Source organism: Schistocerca gregaria, chromosome 9 (genome assembly GCF_023897955.1).
Source record: "Schistocerca gregaria isolate iqSchGreg1 chromosome 9, iqSchGreg1.2, whole genome shotgun sequence".
NCBI lineage: Eukaryota > Metazoa > Arthropoda > Insecta > Orthoptera > Acrididae > Schistocerca > Schistocerca gregaria.
In genome coordinates, this window is record NC_064928.1 from 163,854,663 (window position 1) to 163,869,512 (window position 14,850).

General features: G+C 38.1%; 1 protein-coding gene across 6 annotated transcripts in view; it reads right to left on the reverse strand.

Moving 5' to 3' along the window:
- LOC126291563 (zinc finger protein 501-like) overlaps nucleotides 1-14,850 on the reverse strand; it is a 405,002-nt gene that overhangs the window by 254,075 nt on the left and 136,077 nt on the right. For all 6 annotated transcript variants that reach the window (XM_049985079.1, XM_049985080.1, XM_049985081.1 and 3 more), the window contains exon 7: nucleotides 390-439. In XM_049985079.1, coding sequence (XP_049841036.1) covers nucleotides 390-439 — 50 coding nt within the window. The remainder of the gene's footprint in view (nucleotides 1-389; nucleotides 440-14,850) is intronic.

Here is a 14,850-nt window from a genome sequence, read left to right on the forward strand (position 1 = left end):
AGCTTACTTCACTGAGTATTATTAATGCAGCACCACATACCATTAATTCTCCCTCTCCACTTATTGCATAGCACTTGATGCAAATACATAATGCAAAATGTTTCTTGACAGTTCAGCAACAATGTGGATACATATTTAGAAATGTTTGTCACTATTGTAGGTGGGAATATGAACAATGAGCAGTGTTGCCAACAAATTGGAAATAATGTGAATAGAAACGTGTTTTTATAAAATCAGTGTAAATGCAGCTTTACAGGCATCACTGGGAATTGTTAATGTATTGCATATATGTGTGTATACCTATATATTCTCTGGGCACTTACAAAGTGAAGCTGCAAAACAACCATGCACAAAATGAAAAACAAGGGAGGCAAAAAACTGTACAATACCTTTCTGGTTCACTCCCACTGTTTATTGACTCTGATTCTTCTTTGAGATCCTGAAAGAGATATTAAGAACATCTATAATAACAACAATAATAACAATAATCCTCGGGAAAAGGATAGGCCTCCGGTATGTTCTGCCAGTCGTAAAAGGCGACGAAAAGAACAAACCACTAATAGGGCTAACCCCCATTTTAGTGTGATTAGTTGGTTCAGGACAACTAAAGAAGCCTCGGACAAGCACCATCATGGTCGGGGACGACGCTTGAACCCTATGACCGCCCACAATGGTAATGACACTGCTAGCCAACTGGAAAATGATTTAAATACAAATAGCGGTGTTCTGCAGGATATGCTTCCTGCAACCACCCTAGAAGGAAAACAAAGACAGAGGATGAGATGGTCAGATGAAGTTAATCGACTCCTCATGTTCTGTTATTACCAAGCAACAAACCTAGGAACCAACAAACTGGATACAGATCACAAGTATACACAACATTTATTACCAGATACACAGAATTAAAATTAACAAAACGACTAGCTGATCAGATCTGTGTAATAATCAGAAATAACAGGATACCCCAGTCAGAATTAGAAAACATCAATCAACAAATACTGGAACAAAATAATGTGCAATCAAGAGAAAATACAGTAATGGACTCAAACATTCCAGAGCAAACAAAGAACAACACACATCAATTAAACAGGATAACGAAATCTTAAGACTGCCACCAGAACAAGTACAAATAGAACACGAAGTGACACACATGTTAGATATAGAAGAAAAATTTCAGCTGACATATATAGAATGCAAAGACACAAATACAAGCATTAGACCATTCTTGCATACACCACCAAATAACCCACAAGTCGAAACAACAATAAAAACTATCAACACAATCATACACAACAAAATAAATGAAAATACAACTATGGAAGAGTTACAACTACTGTTCTATATAGGACCTCTCACTACACTAAATATACACACTAGGCAGAGATCAGAACCAACCAACCAACAAACAGAAGAAACCCACAAAACCAGCATGGCAACACAGGCTACAGATCAGAATAGAAAAACTGAGAAAAGACATCAAATGTCGGAAAAAAACGAAAAAGGTTAGGTAAAATCTCAAAACAAGAAGCGATAAAGCAATTAGATGAAAGAAGCAGAAATTACAAGCATTGGCCAAACGACTTAGAAGTTACAAAAAAAAGTAAAAATAGAAGGAAACAAAACCAAACATTCAACACACACCAAAAGAAATTCTACCAGACAATAGATCACACACACACACACACACACACACACACGACATGGAACACTTCTGGAGCAACATATGGTCAAACCCGGTACAACATAACAGGCATGCACGGTGGATACAGGCAGAAACACACATACAAGATGATACCACAAATGCCTGAAGTGATAATTTTGCAACATGAAGTCACCAAAGCAATTAATTCTATTCACAATTGGAAAGCCCCTGGAAAAGATAAAATAGCAAATTTCTGGCTAAAGAAGTTCTCCTCAACACATTCACATCTAACTAAATTATGTAACAGTTACATTGCAGACCCATACACATTCCCACATGGAATAACTTATATGAAACCTAAAGATCACGCAGACACAGCAAACTCAGCTAAATACCACCCCACAACATGCCTACCAACAATGTACAAAATATTAACTTCAGTCATTACACAGAAATTGACACATACAACACAGAACAAAATTATAAATGAACAAAAAGGCTGTTGCAAAGTAGCATGAGGATGTAATGTGCAACTGATAATAGATGCAGAGGTAACATATCAAGCTAAAACTAAACAAAGTTCGCTACACTATGCATACATTGATTACTGAAAAGCTTTTGATAGTGTACCACACTCACGGTTACTACAAATATTGGAAATATACAAAGTAGATCCTAAATTGATACAGTTCCTAAACATAGTAATGAAAAATTGGAAAACCACACTTAATATCCAAACAAATTCAAATAATATCACATCACAGCCAATACAGATTAAGTGTGGAATATACCAAGGAGACTCATTAGGTCCTTTCTGGTTCTGCCTTGCTCTGAAGCCACTATCCAACATGCTAAATAATACAAATTATGGATACAATATTACTGGAACATACCCACACAAAATCACACATTTGCTATACATGGATGATCTAAAACTAGTGGCAGCAACAAATCAACAACTCAACCAATTACTAAAGATAACAGAAGTATTCAGCAATGATATAAATATGGCTTTTGGAACAGACAAATGTAAGAAAAATAGCATAGTCAAGGGAAAACACACTAAACAAGATTACATATTGGATAACCACAGCGACTGCATAGAAGCGATGGAAAAAACAGACGCCTATAAATATCTAGGATAGAGACAAAAAATAGGAATAGATAATACAAATATTAAACAACTAAAAGAAAAATATAGACAAAGACTAACAAAAATACTGAAAACAGAATTGAGAGCAAGTAAAAAAACAAAAGCTATAAATACTTATGCTATACCAATATTGACCTACTCATTTGGAGTAGTGAAATGGAGTAACACAGACCTAGAAGCACTCAATACACTTACACGATCACAATGCCACAAATATAGAATACATCATACATTCAGCAACAGAAAGATTCACATTAACCAGAAAGGAAGGAGGAAGGGGATTTATCGACATGAAAAACCTACATTATGGACAGATATAAAATTTAAGAAAATTCTTTCTAGAACGAGCAGAAACTAGCAAAATACACAAAGCAATCACTCATATAAATACATCGGCTACACCACTGCAATTTCATACCCACTTCTACAACCCTTTAGATCACATAACATCAACAGATACAAAGAAAGTAAATTGGAAAAAGAAAACACTACATGGCAAGCACCCGTATCATCTAACACAGCCACACACCGATCAAGACGCATCCAACACATGGCTAAGAAAAGGAAATATATACAGTGAGACGGAAGGATTCATGATTGCAATAAAGGATCAAACAATAAACACCAGATATTACAGCAAGCATATTATTAAAGATCCCAATACCACAACAGATAAATGCAGACTTTGCAAACAACAAATAGAAACAGTAGATCACATCACAAGTGGATGTACAATACTAGCAAATACAGAATACCCCAGGAGACATGACAATGTAGCAAAAATAATACATCAACAGCTTGCCTTACAACATAAACTTATAAAACAACACGTTCCCACATACAAGTATGCACCACAAAATGTACTGGAGAATGATGAATACAAATTATACTGGAACAGAACCATTATAACAGATAAAACAATGCCACATAACAAACCTGACACCATACCAACAAAAAGAAGAAATTAACACAACTAATTGAAATATCCATACCCAATACAACAAATATACAAAAGAAAACAGGAGAAAAAAATTGAAAAATACATCCAACTGGCTGAGGAAGTCAAGGATATGTGGCATCAGGATAAAGTTGACATACCAATTATACTATCAACTACAGGAGTCATACCACACAATATCCACCAGTACATCAATGCAATACAGCTACATCCAAACTTACATATACAATTACAGAAATCCGTAATTGTTGATACATGTTCAATTACCCGAAAGATCCTAAACGCAATATAACATATACCGTACAGTTAAAAGGAAGTCACGCTTGATCAAGGTCCGCGTCACTTTCTACTTTAGACCAGACATAAAGTCTGAGATAAGAAAGAAAGAAAGAAATAATAATAATAATAATAATAATAATAATAATAATAATAATAATAATAATAATAATAATAATCTGGATGACTGGAACACTGCGAGATATATACACTACATAAGAAGGAAGACAGAACTATTGTTAATAATTATAGAGGGACTTCCATTCTTGTGTGTGTTTAGAGTTGGGTACTCGATGGTGAGGTTGTCAGTGCCCATTTTCAAGAATCCTGTCTCATACACAATTCTGTTGCAATGTCTCCTGAACTGAACTGAACAACTTGAGGACTAAATTCACAGATATCAAGAATGTTTCAGGCTCAAAATGGCTCTGAGCACTATGGGACTTAACATCATGGTCATCAGTCCCCTAGAACTTAGAACTACTGAAATGTAACTAACTTAAGGACATCACACAACACCCAGCCATCACGAGGCAGATAAAATCCCTGACCCCACCGGGAATTGAACCCGCGAACCCGGGCATGGGAAGTGTGAATGCTACCGCACGACCACGAGATGCGGGCATGTTTCAGGCAACATGGATCTTGCCCAGAACAAATTTTAGCTCTGAAACTAATTCTCAGGCATAAAAAAAGGGCATAAGAAATTATTGTGCAGCTATGTGGATTTTAGAAAAGCTTATGACTAAATAGACTGCATGTCTCTCTTTAAAATTATTAATTCACACTAACTCACACAAATTTTTAGATAAAATTCTGGGGAGAAATTTCAGAACACTTTGAAATTAGGGGAAGAGTGAGACAAGGTGGTGTTCCTTAGAAAAAGCAATCCAAGAGATGTGCAAACTTAAATCAGAGTTTAAAATTTAAGTAATCAAATTAGGAAGACTCACTAGAAACAAACAGCAACTATTAAATAAACAGCAAAATGAGCAGGGCTCCAAAAATCATTTGAAAAAAACAAAATAGGTATCTACCAACAACCTGGCACCCAATATTCTAAATACTAAATTGGAGATGATCGAAAGAGTTTCTCAGTTCAAATATTTAGGTAGAACTATCTGCAATGACTCAGAAACTATTGGTTATGACATTTGCTGTCACAAAATTTAACCATCTTTCAGGATTACAAAAAATATCTATAAAAACAATGCAGAAGCATTTCAACACTACTGCAAACCAGAGTGTCTTTATTGGGCTGAGACATTCATTTTAAACAGAAAGAGAGAGACATTTAAGACATCAAAAGAGGGAATGAAAAGTAGTCAGGAAAATTTTAGAGCCAAATTATATTGTAGATGGAACACAGAGCCTAACAACAAATAAATTGAAAAGCACGCCAACATTTATTTGGATCTGAAAAAACACAGCCTAAAATTTTGTGGGCATATCAAAAGACTGGAACAAGGCACATTAACTACATGGGTTGTAGAATTCTAAGACATTCACAGTAAAACTGAAACTATAAAATGGACTGGTGCAGTAACAGAAGGCCTCAATGAAGCATGAATAACACAAATTGATGTACCAGTCCCCTTCTAACAGCCTTCCTGCTTCATTCATCCTATGTTGTTTTGCTTCCAAATTAGTACAACTTGTTCACTTTGTTTACTATATGGTCAGCAATTCTGGTGCAAAGTTCATCATGAGTCACATTTGAGTTGCTCCTCAAAACTCTGTCCATATTCCTGCTCAAAATGTTGTACATCCCATTTGGGGAATTCTGTAATTTTTCCACTTATACAGATGTCCACATTGTCAAAATGAATCTCATGATTAATAGCCTTTCACTCAAGTTTTGGTCCCACCTCCGAATTTTTCATTTCCTTCATTGCTGCTTCAAGTATAAGTTGAATTGTAGTCCAGAAAGACTACTTCCATACTTAGACCCTTTTTAATCAAGAACTTCGTTCTTGGTCTTCCATTCATATTATTCCTTCTTGGTCTTTGTATACATTTCCCTATAACATACACAAATTTGTCTGAGTGTTTGAAACATTTTTCACTACTTTTCATTACTAAATGCTGCTTCTATGTGGACAAATCTCATAAAAGCACCTTAAGTTTTCTTAAGCCTAACATCAATTATCAAGCAAATACTTATATTAGTTTCAATCAACTGCTGGTCATTGTGTATATTTGTTGGTACCAGCTCCACAACAATTTTTACCACTGTACCTTATTTTAGAGATCACAATCACAAGTCAGTCCGATTCTAATTTCTAACCTACGCCCATCCTTGTTCAATTAGAATGCTTGCATTTTGTTTCCAAGTTGATTAAAATGTGGATACTTTTTCATTCATTGGTCTAGGGTATGAACACATTTTGAAATGCCCATTTTCAATGGATCTAGTAAATCATTATAGTCAAAGATGACCACGATACATTATTAAACAATGGAAAATCCAGGATGGAATGTAACAATATAATGAAAGAGATAGTTGCTACTCACAATATGGTGGAGATGCTGAGTCGCAGAAAGACACAACAAAAGGACTCTCTCAAGACTATCAGTTGTTCTTATTGAATGTTGTCTACCCCAAAGGTCTTGTTTTGATTTGGGTCTTTCAGTGCTCTGTCTAATTCTTCTCACAGTATTACATCTCCTATCTCACCTTCATCTACATCTTCCTCCAGTTCTACATTATTGCCTTTAAGTTTATCTCCCTTGTACAGTCCTTCTAAATACTCCTTTCCCTTCTTTTTCTAGTACTGGATTTCCATCTGAGCTCTTGATATTTGTGCTGCTGCTTGTCTTTTCACCAAAAGTCTTTTTAATTTTACTGTAAGTGGTGCCTATTTTTTCCCTAGTGAAATGTGCTTCCGAATCCTTATGTTTGTCCTCTAACCATTCCAAACATCATGGGTTTTCTTTGCTACCCATCTGCATTAACTTACATTTTTCTACATATAGAGCTAGCTGACACTCATCACATTAACCAGAAATTTTGTCTAAGTCATATTGTATCCTCCTAAAGCCACTCATCTTCGACACTTTCCCATACACCATAGCACCATTAGCAAATAACTGCAGATTGCTTTCCACCTTATCCATCAGATCGTTATGGACACAGAAAGTAATAGTGGTCCAATTACATTTCCCTGGAACACTTCTGACGGTACCATTGTCTCTGACGAGCACTTTCCACTGAGGACAGCGTATTACGTTCTACAACTTAAGAAGCCTTTGAGCCACTTACATACCTAGGATCATTCCATATGCAGTGAGGTACAATGTAAAATGCATTTTGGAAATCTAGAATCTGCCTGTTGCCCTTCATCCCTAGTTCATAGTATATCATGTGAGAAAAGGGTAAGCTGAGGTTCGCACGCGTAGTGCTTTCTAAAACCATACTGATTCAGAGACAGAAGCTTTTTGGTCTTAAGGAAATTTTTAATATTGGAATTCACAGTATCTCCTACAATTCCGCAGCAAATGTTAAGATCACTGGTCTGTATTTTTGCAGGTCAGATCCTTTCTTTTACCAGGATTCACCTGCACCTTTCTTTCCAGTTGCTAAGGACCTTGGCTGTGTGGGACAATAAGTGCAAGATAAGTAGGGGGGGGGGGGGGGGGGGGGGCAATGTCACACACTACTCTTCGTAAAATCGAACTGGGACTCGATTAGGATTTGGTGACTTACTTGTTATCAACTCTTTCAGTTGTTTCTCTACACCAGGGGTGATTATTACTATATCATACATATGGGACACTCTGTGAAGGTTTTAAACGACGACATATTCGTACTCATCTGGGCCTCCTTTGTGACATATGTCATATAAGGACATTATTTATTATGCTGTGAGACCAAAAACCGCTGTGTTAAGCTATATTTTTTATTACAATAGACCTATTTTGGCATGACTGCCATTGCCAGGTTATATCAGGTGATCTTGATGTCCATATGATATCACTGTTTTTGCTGCTGTCACTATGGTATAAGTTTGCTTCTTTAACATTGGTGGAACTATAGAAGGCATTAAACCATAGCTGGAGTAGTTACCTCTGAAGTCAATACAACTGTCGATTAACATCCCTATGAAATAAATTTTCATAATTGGAAAACTTCAGAAATAACTGCTCTGGCTACAGTTTAATATCTTCTATAGCTACACCAACATCACAGAAGCAAACATATATAGTAATGACAGCAACCAAAACAATGATATCACATGGACATCAAGACCACCTGATATAACCTGATCATGGCAATCAACCCACAATAGGCCTATTTTAATAAAAAATATAATCAAACACCGCAGTGTCTTGGTCTCACAGCAAACTTATAAAGGTATGTTTCTATGATTCTCCTGTGTGAACAATTTCTTAAGCACAGAATTTAAATCTTTGGTGCTCAGTTTGTTATCTTCAACTTCCATATCAGACTGGTCAACGAGTGAATGCATGGAAGCTTTAGCCCTGCTTAGTGATTTTACATAGAACCAGAATTTTCTCGGGTTCTCAGTCAGATATTTTGGTAAGGTGTGACGATGTTAGGTGTTACATATGCTTTGCGAATAGATCTTTCCAAAGATGCACAAATCTCTACTAAACTCTGCATGATGTCATTTGCACATTCTCTTCTGAAACAAGGGCATAACAGCCTCTGCTTCGCCACCATTTTCTGAATTTCTTTGTTAAGCCATAGTGGGTCTTTTCCATCTTTAATCCATTTACTATGCACATATCTGTCCACTGAATGATTCCCTATCTGTTTAAACTTTACCCATAATTCCTCAATTTCTATCATACCAGAGCTAAATGATTGCAATTCATTGACTAACTGACATGCTAGCAACTGTTTATCTGCTCTTTCTAACAGAAACATTTTCCTAATCTACTTGACTCACTTATTAACTTCTGTAGCTATAATCATTTAATCTCCATCTATAATGATAAGGTCCGTCCTGTTTATAGCTACAAAGTCTAAGATATTTCCATTATGTGTGGGCTGTTCAAGACAGTTTTTGGTAACAGTGTTCAAAAATTACTTCACAAGACCGTCTGTCTGTACCCCCCTGAAATGCATCCATAGGCATCCCAGTTTATAATCAGTAGATTAAAGTCTCCTCAAACTAGCATTGCATGATCTAGGTATGTACACACTACTGACCATGGACTTCCTTTGAATGACTCTTGAACTGTCACAAAGGAATCAGGCAGCTGCTAAAAACATCTGACAATCAACTTGATTTCACCAACAACTGTCACACACAACAATATGACTTTGGTGTCATACTCAATTTCAGCCTCAACAGAGACAATAGTTTTGTTAACTGCAATGGGCACTCCCCCTCCAATGGCATCTAACCTATCCTCCTGATAAATGTTCTAAGACAGACTAAATATCTCAGAGCTTTCTACTTCAGGTTTAGAGTCATTTGGCATGCGAAATTTCCTGGAAGGCAATAAATTTGGGAACTTTGTTACAAATACTTCGACAATTTACTGATAAAATTTTGACAGTCAAAATGTCTTTACTCTGAAAGTAGTCTGATTTCCCCATGTGCATATCGACTGGTGAGTATTCATCAGTGTACCTCATACTTCCACCTAGCCTAAAAAACCGCCATGTGCACTCAACAAGTACTCTGCTACCTGAATAGCTGCTTCCTTTATGTAGTGCATTCCTGGCCTATTAAAGGGAGTCCTACACATTCCCACCCAATAATGTAGGTCTAGAAATCTGCAACCAACACTGTCACAGAGTTGACAAAGCCTTTGGTTAAGACCCTCCACTCAGTTCCAAACCAAAGGACCCTGATCAACTCTGGGAACAATGCCTCAGACTGCAAGCTCTGTTTGCACCTCATGTGCAAAGTTGGTTGGTTGATTGATTTGAGTGAAGGTACCAAACAGAGTTGTCATTGGTCACATTGGATTAGGGAAGGATGGGGAAGAATGTCAGTCAAGCCCTTTCAAAGGAAACATCCCGGAATTTGACTGTAGCAATTTTGAGAAGTCACAGGAAACCTAAATCAGGATGGCCAGACAAGGGTTTGAACCGTCGACCTCCTGAATGTAAGTCCAGTGTGCTAACCTCAGTACCAACTGACTTGGTCATGTGCGAGGTCAGCAGCCTCCACTACCTCTGTCAGCCACCTCTATGAACTGAGAATGGCCTCAAAACCAACACGACAGGTATCATCGGTTCTGATGCGAGCCAAAATTCACAGACAACTTCATTCTGCATACTGCATACCTGCAGGCAAGGCCACCTCCACATCTCGGATGAGGCCCACAGCATACATACCGAGTACACAAAGGGTTTGTTTCCAGCCCTGAATGCTATCTTCCTAAGGTTCTCCATGACACACCTATCATGGAGCTCCTGATAACAAGCAAACCCCTGCTCAGATCCTGCTGCAGAAATGACCACCTGTTCTCTCACAGGGTAAACAGGCACGGCCAGACACCCAGCCTCCTCACTGGCCCTCCATCTTTAGCAACGCGAATGCAGTACCACCCGCCATTCACCTTGCTGCGAGGGCAGATCCACTGCATCGGGTACATTACAAGGTGCCTCAGTAGCAGAACCAGTGAGCCAAACAAGCAACACCTGAGATGCCCCCTGTGACATGCCAGATTCTTTGCCACCACTACACCCCCAGACAGCAGCCTGAATGCGGCTGACTGTATTTGAAAGTGCATTTAACTGTTTGCAAATTGCAACTAGCACCTCATGCATCTGCACAAAGCATACACACATCCTACCCATCCTAGCAAGACTAACTGAAGAAGTAAACTATAAAAGCTGACGGATACTTAGACATGCAACTTGTAACCCTCCTGATGTGTTACCAATGGACACTGATAGCTTAAGGAACTGTGCAGCTGTCTGTTCAGAAGAAATAACAACTGAGATACAGACTGCCTGAATTTAAACTTACAAAATGTGAAATTAAACTTATCAAATACAAAAACATGCATGTAATTTAAGCAATACACACTACCAAGAAAACATAGGAAAAGCTAAATACGTAACTTTTGCCCTGGAGATTGTCACAGGAGATACCTGGAGCCAGGCTGAACTGAATGGTCACTTGTCTTGAAAACAAACAAATGAGCAACTATTGTGCTACTTACTGGACACCATAATTTTTCAGGCACCTCATAAATGATAAAACTGGAATACTTCTATCCACAAAAGATGAACAAGCTGCACAATGAGTTGAGAACATCAAAGAAACCTTACTCCAGCCCAATCAATATACAGCTTACAACTTTCAAATGAGCCAAAAATGTAACAGCTAGTGGTAAAAACAGGTAAATCACAAAAGCACTTGTGTGTGTAGCATTCATAACATTTAAAAACAATACAGTGGCTGAAATTATGTAAGACAAGAGACATTGATTTCATTTGTCTCTTTATTAAACTGTGTAATACCAAAACAAGTTTGCTGGCTTCCGCAGCGAGTGTCATTTTGAAAAAAAAAAAAAAAATCTGAGTAATAGGCCACACCATTATACACTAAAGCAACTAAATAGCTGATGTTTTGACTGTTCAAGGAGGAAACTTAGTTCCTTTAGGGTTTTATAACAACATGGCACAATGCCCAAAATTATTTCATTCAGAATGTGCAATACCTGTTGGCAAACATGGAAATCTGGAGAAGACTTGGTGCATGTAATCATTGTTAAACTACAAAATAAGGATATCCAACCACACATACAACTTGTAGGGCATCAAGCTTCTATCAGTGACAGGGAAAGTCTTTTTGCCTTATTCTAAAAAAAGATACAAACAGCAGCAAACTGTTAACAACAAGAAGAACAGGCTGTCTTTTGAAGTGGAAGGCTGTGCTTTGAACAAATACTTGTACTGAAAAAAATTATAGAATAATGCACAGACTTCCACTGTTTGCTGCACCTTAACTTCTTGGGTTTCAAAATGCTTTCGACAGCATACACTAAGAATCATTGCAGAATACTGAAAGCCTGTGTGGAATTCCTAACCATCTCACATATGTCTCAAGTTGCTGCATAAAAACATACAATGGATAGAAACCCTTTCTTTAGAATTCTGACACGTTTTAGATAAGGATGCATTTTGTCACCATTCCTTTCATGTTGTCACATCATTACAAGACTCCAGACCAAGTCCACAAGCAAGATTGTCAATGAAGCACAGCACTTTGCACTGAAAGCACACCTATTAAGAACAGTAACTTACAGTGAGAACAAAAGAGAACTGAACTCCTAGACAGAAACTGCTGTAGTTTATACAAGCATTGAATATGCCAGAATATACAAACATGAGAAATTTCAAGAACTTTCCAGAATTGATAGATAATAGACAACAAATAATTGCTGGTGGTTTGATTTGTGCTGGCAACCTACACCACACTGCATGCAGCACAGCTAGTAGAAATGCTCCTCCTCCTGGAGAATTCCTCCAGGGAATTCAAATGGTTCAAATAGCTCTGAGCACTATGGGACTTAACTGCTGTGGTCATCAGTCCCGTATAACTTAGAACTACTTAAACCTAACTAAAATAAGGACATCACACACATCCATGCCCGAGGCAGGATTCGAACCTGCGACCACAGCGGTCACGCGGTTCCAGACTGTAGCGCCTAGAACCATTCGGCCACTCCAGCCGGCCCCTCCAGGGAGTCAACTACAGCATCCTCAATCTAGATTTTGTCAATGGTCCTCTGTATTGAAGTGCTGGCAGATCCTTATGTTCTGGTCATCTTATCACATCCTCCTCACTATCATCATCATCATCATCATCATCATCATCATCATCATCATCAATGAAAGTAGCCTCTCCTATTGAAACTTCACAGTAGCCAAGTGGGTCTTCAGTTTCCTTAAATGAGAAGCCCTAATATAAAGCTGCACCTTACAACTGTAATATATAGAGGACATGAACATCATCTCCACATTTTTCTTTTCATGATGAAAGGCAATAATCTTCAACTTCACATGTGATGTCCTACAAGTGATGGCAGATACAATATAGCCCCGTAACAATTAAGTGACTTTTCTGAAAGTTGTATTTTCTGCACAGACATAAAGATCTATTACCAAGTCTCCGGCACTGTATCTCACAAGCCAGAGTTTGGCTTTATAGCATTCTCCATCTTCCTACTGTGTGTTCAAGGTGCTTAGATGAGCCAGCCATCTTGTTTCTTTGGTTCTGGTGATAAGGTATTTCAGATAGTCATCCTGGATATCATCTGGTTTGAAATGGAACCAGTGCACCCATAATCCTTCTGGCTTAATGACCATGCAGAAGAAAGAACAATGTGAAGCCAGTAGTGTGTTACTTTATCTTATATGCAAATTTCACAAGGGGCAGTACTGTATCCCAAACTCCCTGTTCGACATCAACATACATCAAGAGCATTTCTGTTAATATCTTATTAAAGCATTCTGTGAAGCCATTCATAATGGGTGTGGGCAGTTGTAGTCTTGTTTATTACGTCGCAACATGAAATTATCTCTGATACTATTCTCGAGTGGAAAATTTTCTGTGATCAGATATCAACACACAGGGTGCTCTGTGCTTCAAAATGTGATCTTCTCTAAGCAGCCATGCACTTTCTGGTGCGCCAGCAGACAGTACAGCTTTGGTGCCAGCATAGAGAGTGCAATAGTCAGTGCAGACTATTGCCCACTGATTCCCTTCAGTTGGCTTTTGGAATCTCCCCAAAAGATAGATTCAGATAACAATTTGGTGGAATATCCATCTGTCAGTGGCATTCTTCACAGTGGCTCACACAGTGTCCAATACATTGACAAAGATTGATGGTGGTATCAGAATCTGGTTATGATACCATCATCCACATCTCTGTCAATGTATTGGACACTATGTGAGCCACTGATTCTGTATGGAGTCTTCACATATTCAAGGTGACCAGATGTTGAAGCATGATGGACAAACTCCAGGATAGCTGGCAGTAGCTGAAACGGGATGAGGGCAACTGTTTCTACTCAGGCAGACCATAGTTCCTCTTATATGAACGTTCCATTTACTAACTGGAATTCTCTCCTTCAGTTGGTTCCTTATTCTTCAAAGCTTCTACACTTCCCAGCAATGCTTGATCTTCCCTCTGTTCAACAGCCATGTCATTAACAAAGTGAGGACTCAGGTTTCACCCACACTGCCGTGTTCTGTCAAAGGATTCCTCAAAAGGCAGTGTCCTTGCATTTGCATCCGTTTCTTTATACCACTTCCTAAAGTTTTAGTACCCATCTTGTATACCAACCTAATGGGTCCTTCGAACTAGCTAGCCAGAATGAAAAATGACGGTCCATCACAACAGTGAATGGTTTGCCAAAAAAATATATCTGGAAATTGTTGATTGTTAAAACAACTGTAAGGCACTCTTTCTCATTTGTAGAGTAGTTAATCTCACACTTAGACAGTACTCTGTAACTCTGAAAACAACTTTCAGAATTTATAAAACAACTGCACCCATACTATAATTGCTAGTGTCAAGGGCTTCTCATCATACAGTGCCAGGACTGCAAAAGATGTTAGCACCTCCTTAACAACATGGAAAGATCTTTCGTGCACTTTGTTTATGAAATATTTGGTGCCTTCCAGAAGTGATTCTTGCAAGAGATATGATCCAGAAGTCTTTTCTGAACTGCTGGTAGTACAAGCACATTCCGAGAAAACATCTCACATAACAAATACACTCCTGGAAATGGAAAAAAGAACACATTGACACCGGTGTGTCAGACCCACCATACTTGCTCCGGACACTGTGAGAGGGCTGTACAAGCAATGATCACACGCACGG